The 10,728-nt window shown below is 29.6% G+C and overlaps 1 protein-coding gene across 2 annotated transcripts; it reads left to right on the top strand.

The window, feature by feature from the left end:
* Positions 1 to 4,239: 4,239 nt before the first annotated feature.
* LOC114371956 (glycosyltransferase BC10-like) lies at positions 4,240 to 8,582 on the top strand. Of its 2 annotated transcripts, none has more exons than XM_028329298.1 (2): positions 4,240 to 5,693; positions 8,146 to 8,582. In XM_028329298.1, exon 1 carries the CDS (start codon positions 4,683 to 4,685, stop codon positions 5,670 to 5,672), a length of 990 nt encoding a protein of 329 aa, XP_028185099.1. In that variant the 5' UTR covers positions 4,240 to 4,682; the 3' UTR covers positions 5,673 to 5,693; positions 8,146 to 8,582. The 2 variants fall into 2 exon arrangements, with proteins under 2 accessions (XP_028185099.1, XP_028185098.1); XM_028329297.1 differs by having other exon boundaries at positions 4,243 to 5,674.
* Positions 8,583 to 10,728: the final 2,146 nt, after the last annotated feature.

Genomic DNA, 10,728 nt, shown 5'->3' on the forward strand with positions numbered 1-10,728 from the left:
CAAAATTTAAAATTTGTTTTTAAATGATATTTTAATCATTTTTAAAATATTAGTTTTACTTGTGTTATAGTACTGAAATTTTGAATTAGTTAACCTTATTACGGCTTATTATTATTATTATTATTTTTATTATTATTATTGTTATTATTATTTTTATTATTGTTATTATATTACTTGCTATATTTTAAAGTTATTAGCCTATAATTAGTTTATATAAAATATTTATTTATAAAATATTATTATATGATCAAAATTTTATATCATATCATTTAATAGATGTAAATATTATTTATCTATAAAACATTATTATATGTGTTACTCTTTATTATTACATGTTATTTTTCATATCTTACTGTTTTTATTAAATTAAAGAAGGAAATATTATTAACAATAATACTTATATTATTATTGTGTACTTTATAGGTATTTTATATTTATTATACACAATGAATATTTATTATCAAAATAAAAAATTATAAATATTAATTATACGCGTTACTCTTTTTTTTAATATTATTACATGTTATTTTTATATGTTATTATTTCTATTTTTATTAAATTCAAGAAGAAAACGTTATTAATAATTATTATTATTAGATTATTATTCCATATTTTATAGCTATTTTACATTTATTATTAATAATGAATATTTAGAACATAATTACCTAAATTTAGAAGAATGTTTTTTAATTATTATTATTATTATCAAGATCTAAATTTATATAAAAAAATATTAAGTTACAATTGGCATTCATATATGAATTTAAAAGAACTCTATTTATTAATAATATTATTAATTCATTATTATAAAACATGAGCATTAATTATCATTAATGTAATTGATACAATTTTTTATAAAAAAATAAATTTAGAGTGAAGTTCAACTATTATTTTAAAATATTAATTTAAAATTAACTAAATATCTATAAATTAATTCAAATAGTTCACAAAATATTTTTTATAATTAAAATAAAAAATTATAATTTTTATATACATAATAATTTATTTCTTAATTTATATCCTTCAGCTATTAATTAAAATAAAATATTGTGGATTATTTTAAAATTTAAATATATATTTATAAAATTATTACTTTTAATTATTATTTTTTATATAATATATTTTATAGTAAGAAATATTAAAAATTTAATAATTTTGAGACTAAATATTAATATAATGTTCAATGTTATTGTAATATGAATTTATATATCTATAAAATATTTAGGATTTTAATAAAATAAATGAAAAACATAAAACATATTTTCATTTGAAACCTAATTATTGGTCAGAAAAAATATATTTTTAGTAATCAATTTAAAAAATTTAATAAATTTGATAATAATTACTAATACAATATTTATTATGTTTATAATATATATTTATATACCTATAAAATATTTAGGATTTTAATTAATAAAATAAAAAATATAAACATATTTTTATTTGAAAATTAGTTATAGGTAAGAAGAAACTAATAGAATATTATTATTATTACTACTATTATAATAATTATAATAATAATAATAATTATTATTATAGTAATAATAATATAATTATAACATAACTTTATTTAAAATTTGAATAAAATCAAATTAAAAAGTTGATTATACTAATATATATATATATATATATATATAATTTAATTTAATTTTGTCTTAGTTATTAATTTAAAATATTACTACTTAATATTTATATTTAATTATATATATATAATATTAATGTCAACAACTTAAAGTTGAGAATAAATATTAATATAATATTCAATGTTATTATAATACATATTTATATACCTATAAAATATTTTGGATTTTAACAAAATAAAAACATAAAACATATTTTAATTTGAACCCTAATTATTGGTAAGAAAAAATATACTTTTAGTAATCAAGTTTAAAAATTTAATAAAGTTGATAATAAGTATTAATATAATTTTAATATTATTATAATATATATATATATATATATATATATATATATATACACAGTATTTAGGATTTCAATTAAATAAAATAAAAATATAAACATATTTTTATTTGAAAAATAATTATCGGTAAGAAGAAACTATTAGTATATTATTATTATTATTATTAAGTTTTATCTTAGTTATTAATTTAAAATAGAATTATATCATACGTAAAATATTACTACTTAATATTAATATTTTGATTATTTAAGTTATATATATAGGTAAATTATATTTTTTATAGATTTCAACTTCTATTTAATAAGTCTCATTAGATTTTGACCAACACTAGAATGTGTTTGAAATGATGTATTTTAAACTCATCTTTAAAATATTGTGGGTATGCCAAAAGAGTCTTAATTCAATTGAATTATCTAAAACAAAGCTTAAGTTTAGTAAAAACTTACTTTAGGAGATTTACAATAACTTAGGTATTATATCCAACTAACAGAATTAGCCTCCCTAAAAAATATTTGTGTTTAATTTAAGCTCAAAATTTAAAACTTAAACTATTGTATGGGAGGAATCTTGACTAACTTGACTCATTTTGCCACACATAAATACTCCTTAAAAGCATGTGTCTATAATTAATGGTTAAGCCTGCCTCAACCAACCAGAATTGCCTTAAAAATAAAAATAGATGCTGTGAAGAAGAAAAAAAACATGTTAATAATTCTCATATTTTTTTAAAAATAATTGGCTACTTTTTAATTTCTTTCCTTTTAATAAATTCTCTTCTAAAGCACCAATCAATTCCATTTCAGTCCCCACTATCAACTGCCCACCACCCTCCTCTCCTTTTCCCTCCTCCCTGTCACTCATGCTAAAAGAAAAAAGCACTTGTTCTTGTCGTTCCCCGCTCTTTTCTTGCATCTCACTTCTCTATTCCAAGAAAGCAAAAAAGAGAGAACAGAAACACACTTTTATAAAGAACTTCCCATATTTTTCTCCTCTCTCTCTCTCTTTCATCCCAACACCCCCATATACGTCTCTTATATTCACACTTTGTTCCCTTGCATTCTAATTGGTTCCCAAATATCATTATTTTATTCATACACCGAACCCAACAGAACAACACATTTATCCACTTGCCCAAGAATAATTATTGTGGTCCTGTTTTGATATATGCATTATAGAAACAATAATAGTAAAACTGCATCATATCTTTGAAAAATCAGCACTCCTCCTTCTACTACCCATAATTTTTCTCCAAAAAAATCGGTGTAGATGTTCAGTAGGGTGAAAGGCTAATCTAATCTGGTCCTTTAATTTAGCATCATTGATTCATTTTGCTTTTACATTATAAAAAAAGAAATCTAGCTTTAATTTTGACAGATATAGATTAATCTATAAGAGTATAACTGTAATCTTTCGTGCGAGGAGGGTAAGAGAGATGATGAATTTATTAATGCAGTTTTTAGCATTAATGCCCATTTCGTTTTTTTTTCCTTAGGTGACGTTATTTCCTATTTCAAACCGTCTTTTATGTGTGTGCTGTATTTGAATTAATGAGTACGGGGGAAAATTTTGGATAAACATTTTACTTCAAGAAAAAAACTTACCAAATAAATTAGGGTTAAAATTAGCGGAAAAAAGTTTAAGGATAAAATTCACAAAATTTTGAAAACTACTAGAAGGTAAAAAAAATTTTGTAATTAAGCCTTTTTAATTTTAGGAATTAATTTGATCCATCATTATAATTTTATGAACTAAATTAATTAGTCATTTACAGTTTTAGTTAAGATCATTATACCATTTTATTTATTTTAAGAACTAATTTATTGTTTATTACAATTTCAGAAACTAGATTGATTTATAGTATATAATTTTATTGACCTTTATATCATTATATTAATTTTAGAAATTAATTTGACTAATCATTATAATTTCAGAAACTATCTTCATAATTCACTTATAACAAATTGTTGGATAAATAATTTTTAAAAAAATTAGAATAAAAAGCTAAAATTGTTTATAGCCAAAATTTAAATTTAGCATCCTTAATGTTTTCCTCACAAATTTAGTAACTCCTCAATTTTAATTTTGAAATTTTAATCTACTGATTAATTTAACAAAAAAACGTGACAAAATATAAATCAAAAGATTGAACATCAAACTTTGTAATATATGAAAACTATACAATTAAAATAATAAATAAACTAAATTTGCAAACAAAAAAAAAAGTGAGACAAAACTTGAATTTTAATTATAATAAGAGGCCAAAATGCAATTAAATCCACAATTAAATTGGCATCATAAAGCATCTAATATTCCCTTCTTCTCTTTCTTTTTTTCCAGTTTTTCCTTTCCTTTACCACCAAAAAATAAAATAAAATCCTACAGTTTCTTCTTCCGTCCCCTTCCCTTCTATTCTATCATCAGATTCCGCAAAGACGTCCTTTCTTGTCCAAACACAGACCCACTGACACCATCATCATCATAATCACCAATGTTCTCATCGACACCACAATTGTCCTTGTCCTCTCCTCCACCATTCCCCATCCCCAATTTTCTCGATCTCATCTCCCACCACCATCAAAAATAATAATCTGAAAATGAAAAGAAACTAAAAATCCAAACCAAACCAAACCAAATTCAAAGACACGATGAAATTGAACTATCAATTTTGATACCAATTGAAGGACTAAAGAAGTTTCATCAAAATGAGAAGAAACTAAAAACCGAACCGAACTCCACGAACACCCATTTCTCCCCACTAATGGTGTCATCTCCATTGTTAGTGTCCCTCACTTTTTTTCTTTCTCTCCCTCTCTTGTTGTTTCTATCTCCTCATATTTTGTCCCCTCCCGACGCCGACGACCTCGCCCTCTTCCGCCGCGCCGCCGCCCCCCACACAACCTCCCACCTCTCCGCCACCCCGAAAATCGCCTTCCTCTTCCTCACCAACTCCAATCTCACCTTCTCCCCTCTCTGGGAGAAGTTCTTCTCTTCTTCTTCCTCCGATCACCACCGCCACCGCCTCTTCAACATCTACATCCACGCCGACCCCACCAAAAACATCACCATCTCCGGCGGCGTCTTCCACCACCTCGTCCCCGCGAAACCAACCGCCCGCGCCTCCCCCTCCCTCATCTCCGCCGCCCGCCGCCTCCTCGCCGCCGCCCTCCTCGACGACCCCCTCAACCACTACTTCGCCCTCCTCTCCCAATACTGTATCCCTCTCCACTCCCTTCAATTCACTCACAACTTCCTCTTCAAAAACCCACACAAAAGCTTCATTGAGATTCTTTCTAACGAACCCAACCTCTTCGACCGCTACACCGCGCGTGGCGAACACGCGATGCTCCCAGAAATCCCCTTCTCCTCCTTCCGCGTGGGGTCGCAGTTCTTCATTCTCACTCGCCGCCACGCGCGCGTGGTGGTGCGTGACATTCTTCTCTGGAACAAGTTTCGCCTTCCGTGTGTCACGGAAGAGCCTTGTTACCCAGAAGAGCATTATTTTCCGACGCTATTGTCCATGCAGGATCCGAATGGGTGTACCGGGTTTACCCTGACCCGGGTCAACTGGACCGGGTGCTGGGACGGGCACCCGCATCTGTACACCGCCCCGGAGGTCTCGCCGGAGCTCATTCTCCGGCTGAGAGAATCGAATTCGAGCAGTTACGTGTACCTCTTCGCGAGGAAGTTCGCGCCGGAGTGTCTTACGCCGTTGATGGAGATCGCCGATGACGTCATTTTACGGGAGTGAGAGTGAGGACTACTTTCTCTGGTTTCTGTTCTAAACACATACTCTACAGTGACGTCACTTTTGCTTTTTCTGGAAAGAAAAAAAAAATCTTGTTTATCTATTTATTTATTTATTGTTATGGACCTTAATTATGCCTTGTGGTGGGGATGTCGCTGTCGAACTTTAGGGGTTTTTTGGTTTTCGCTGGTTATAATTTTATTTTTGGCATTTTTTTTAAGGGATAAGGGAAATTCCACAAGTGAGTAGAGGTCATGTATATCTCAACTTTGCTATTGGAAGGAGGAAAATTTCAATTAGGATTTTGAAATTAACACCACTTATCAAGTTGGTCCATAATATTAGAGTATACGAATTTAGTTGGAATGGAATAGGGTAAACATCTAACTGTTGAAAATTATTAGTTTTTATAATAATAATTGTCATTATTTCTCTAAAAAGTGTAATTTAGATTGATCTCTAGTTAGTTAGCATAGGTCCTTTATGGATAAAATAAAATTCTCTAAAAGCATAAGAGAAGAAAATAAGATTAAAATAAATTGAATAATTGGTACACCTCAGACTTTTGCAAAAATTAGAGGAGAGAAGTTCTGTAGAAGTTATGTGCATCAGAGTAGTTTACACTTTATAGTGTATCATTAGGCACCCCCATTTATTTTTATATTTTTTTTTCTTTCTAGAAGCAAGGTAAGGCACCCCCATTTAATAGTTACCAAAGTTTAGGACTAAAATACATTTTCCTAATGTCAAGAATAAATTGACTCATAGAGGAAATAATTTAATTATAACTTACTGAAAATGTGAAGATTTTCTTTATCTTCTCATCTAATAATAGATTGTTATGTGTGATAAATTTGTTTATTTCTATAGTAATTATTTTAAAAAAATTATATTTAGGGTGATTTCAATAGAAATTAAAGTTGAATTAGTGTTTGTTCAATAGGAACCGTATGGTGTAAAAAAATAGAAAAGGATCAGTTTTTCTTCAGAGTTTTATCCAATTCAAATAATTTAAGGGTTACCTAACAAAGTGACACTGACTAATGCGACCTGCTGTGTGATTTAGTAAAACCCCTCTAATCAGCTCCTTCACAATTTATTTGGTTGCACTTTGATATGCCAGGGCCAAAACCATTTTAGCTTTATTAAGCGTTCATGGTTGGAAATGTGCATTCAATTAATTTGGAGTGATTCAGAATGTTGCACCTTCTAGGTTGATAAGATAGCAAGTCTCTAAGGTAGCAACTTTTATTCTTGTAGAATTGTGTGAATAATATTACTTTAATTGGTGACAAAAGCTAGTTACTAATTATACCTGTTGGAGAAAGCCATAAGAGGAGTATGTTAGACAAGACTGATCCACTCATCAATTATAATTTATATTTCATAGTTGGTACTTGGTTGCTGTGATGTGACCAATTTAAGTCATTCTCTAATATAAGTTTGGAATCTTATTTAATTTTCCAAGGGTTATTATTTTGTAGCTAAAAAAAGTGTTTTTGATGGTGTGATTGATATCTAAGATTAGTGATGGGGTAGGTATGAGCATTTGTTTTATTGCCAACCAAATCATGATCTAGCCCGAAGAGGCATGGTTCAATAATTAATAGAGGAAAACATACTAAGGACACTTTTTAACATCAGCAAATACCTGATTTGGGAGATGTTCATTTAAAACGTACCCAAATTCTCAGATGTTCCCCATTTTGTATGTTACATGGGGTACATACATGCTTGTTGTTCTTGATATGCTGTGTGATCCTGTCTTTCTCTTCATAATGTAAGGTTTCTTTCAGCTAGTTGGAACATGGGACAAGTTGTCTCACAGTAATGTAGATCTTAACATAATAATAAGAGAACCCTACAGATATATTCGGTATTGTCATATAAGTCACTATCTCCCTGGTTACTCCTACCTCATATAGTTACTAGATTTTAGTACGACTATGTACAAATTTGGTTAGCAGAAATTAGACCAGGACCACCAGGTTTAGCCAATTAGAAAATGTGAACAAAATTATGAGTAATGTACCTTACCACTCTTTTACATCATCTAATGAAACTATTGTGATGACTTGGAAGTCATCGTAGGAATTGTCAATGACTTATCCATGGTAATCTCTGTTTAGTTCCCTTGAAGTCATGATATTTTGAAGGGTCCTACAGGCACAGGATATGGTCAAGTCTTAAGATACTACTGGTCACAAAATTCTAGCAACTTGAATCTGAATAGAGCATATTTTCTGTATTGTTCATTTTCATCTCTATAATACTGCCAAATGGTTGGAATTCTGTACTGAGGTCACGTGGTAGAGAATGTGATGATCTTCATTCCATCCAACCATAAAAAATTATGCTAGTGATTGATATAATATATACATACCTGTGTGCATATTATGTGCCTTCTTCACTGGACCTAACCACTGCATTTGACTATTTCTCTTACGTGAATTTCTGTTTTATATTGTTTTTTCAGGGCATCTTTGATGATGTTGGGAAGAGGAAACCTTGTGTTGATGTTCAATGCAAATGTGTGTACAGAAAATCTGATTTCTTTAATTGTACATCTTAGTATGGAGTGCAAAAGGCAAAGGTGGTCTCCAAAGGTGGCCACATGGTCGAGAACATTGAGAATTGTATTTTGAAAAATCTCATGCAAAAAGTTCCACCATGAAGGGGGGTTGAAAGCTTGTAAGATGGATATATATAGATTATGTATGATGTGCTAGCCAAATTTTGAGTGCAACACATAAAGAAAACAAGCAATAGTCAATACTTTTTCTTTTCCAGTTCTTCCCCCCGCCCTTTTTTATCTTTTCCCTGAGGGCTTTCTACTTCAATGTAGTTCCCAAAAAAAAAGAGATTGGAAAACAAAAAATCTTGCTTTAAAAACGAAAAATCATTAACTCTTCAGTATGCATAGCCATTTCTTCCCCTTCTCACCACTCTTCTTTTTCCTTTGTGTTCCTTGGAAGACTAGCTCTTGAACAGCCTCATTATGCATGATAAGGTTGAAGACAACCCGAGAATTATGCTTTGTAGCCAATTTTTTTTTTCTGTTCCACTTATACTACCAGTGAACTGCCACATGATTTAACCCTATGAATAATATAATTTATTTCTTCAATAAAAAAAAGTTTACATCAAAGTTTATTCGCAACTTTGATCACTAAGCTTAACAGTGTAAATTAAAGAAAAAATTTAAGAGGTTTATCTATACTAATAACAAAGGGAATATTTCTTATTTGGTGTTCATATTTCATTGGACGATTTTATTCCTAAATTATTTTTTATTTTTATTTTTTAATTCTAACCTTTGGTAACCTTCCATTATTTCTATGAAGTTAGTTTCTTATTCTACCTCTTTTTTTTTATTAAATGTATTTAACTTTTGTTTTTTTATTATTTAAAAGGTTTAGAGAGACACGGACCTCTCTTCCCCTAGTTTTATTAATAAGGCCTTTTAATAATTTTTTAAAAAAGGTAATAAATAATTTTCATAAGCACGCTTATGAGTGAAATTTCAGGGTGCAAGGAATGATGACATGGAGCTATTTAAGGATATTGCTGATTAGGCTTTTACTTCCTGCACCCTTCTTTTTACTTCTTGCACCTCTAAAAATACTTCAATGGATAAAAATACCCCTTTCACCGAGCATCCCCTATTCTTGAATGACTATTTCATAAGAGTATCATATTCCAAAATAGCTATTCAGAAATATGTTTTTCTTATTCTGAAATACCTATTCCATAGTAGGTTTACAGATTACTCATCTTATTCTGGAATAACTATTCTGAAATATGAAACATATTCTAGAATAACTATTATGGAATAGGATACTCTTATGGAATGACCATTTTGATATAGGGGGTGCTTGGTTCAATAACATATTCAATCCTCAATATTAGATTTTGCATGAGATTTCAAAGGTGGCTTGATCCTGAACGCTCTTCAAGGGGTATTGGTTCTTGTTTTCCAAAAAATGTTGTTGTTGTTGCAGAGGACAAAGAGAGCGTGAAGAGGAAGAAGAAGTGGAAGAACCTCGCTCTTTTTCAGCCGCATGTTGTTGAAGAGGAGCTTTGCTACAAGTGGAAACAACAACAATGACAAATCTCAGATTATTTTGAGGGACTCCACACTCAAAGTTCTCTCTGTTACATCTATGTTTGGCTAGGGCTTTGTTCTTCACTTGTTTATTCTAAAATCTAAGATTATTTTGAGAATTGGTTTTTGATTTGTTTGTTTGTTGGGAACAATTTGTATAAAAAACAAACTTGGTTTCTTATTGGATTATTTTGTGGCATGAATTTAGGACACAATGTTGGACTTGAAAAGATTGGGAGGGGATGAGGGATCGAGAATTTGGGGATTGTTCATAATCATAATGATTTGGCTAAATCCCTAGTTGATTTTTAGAGAGAGAAACATTGTCGCTGATAATTGTCTATAACGAAGACTCGCAACAACTATACCACTTGTGAGGGTGGTTAACCCTAGACATCAGAGATGGGGGATTTAACTGTTTAAGTTTTGTCTTATGTTGTAGGGGAGAATGGGTGTATTAATTTTCCTAAAAAGAAAAAGAAAGGATATACTTGAAAAAAAAAAAGAAGTGGAAGAATGTGCAATAGTATAAGTGGGAGGCATGTTTAGCACAAGCCCATGAAAATGCCAATCCGACCCGACCCACCACGAGTTGGTGGGTTAGGTAGGTTGGCTCATCAAATTAATAAAAAAAAACTTTAAAAAATAATTAAAAATGTTTTTTGTGTTCTTTTTAAAAAAGATATGACATTTTTTTCATAAAAAACAATTCAAATGATTGAAATACAAATACAACTAATAGATAAATGTCTCAAATAATCATTCAAGAATCTAATATTTTCATTAATAATTCAAATGTCTAAAATACATAAATGCCATTCAAAAGTTTTAACAAACCATATTCTTAAAATAAAATTCAATCATCCAATCATTAGCCATAGTTCAACAACATTAAAGTCTTAAAATTAAAAATATCAAGTTGTGAAGGCAACACATATAATTGAAATTACTAGG

The sequence above is a fragment of the Glycine soja genome, chromosome 10 (genome assembly GCF_004193775.1).
Source record: "Glycine soja cultivar W05 chromosome 10, ASM419377v2, whole genome shotgun sequence".
In the NCBI taxonomy this organism is placed as follows: domain Eukaryota; kingdom Viridiplantae; phylum Streptophyta; class Magnoliopsida; order Fabales; family Fabaceae; genus Glycine; species Glycine soja.

What these genes read in the sequence shown, in the direction of transcription:
- LOC114371956 (XM_028329298.1), top strand. Translation starts at nt 4,683, where the DNA reads ATGGTGTCATCTCCATTGTTAGTGTCCCTCACTTTTTTTCTTTCTCTC.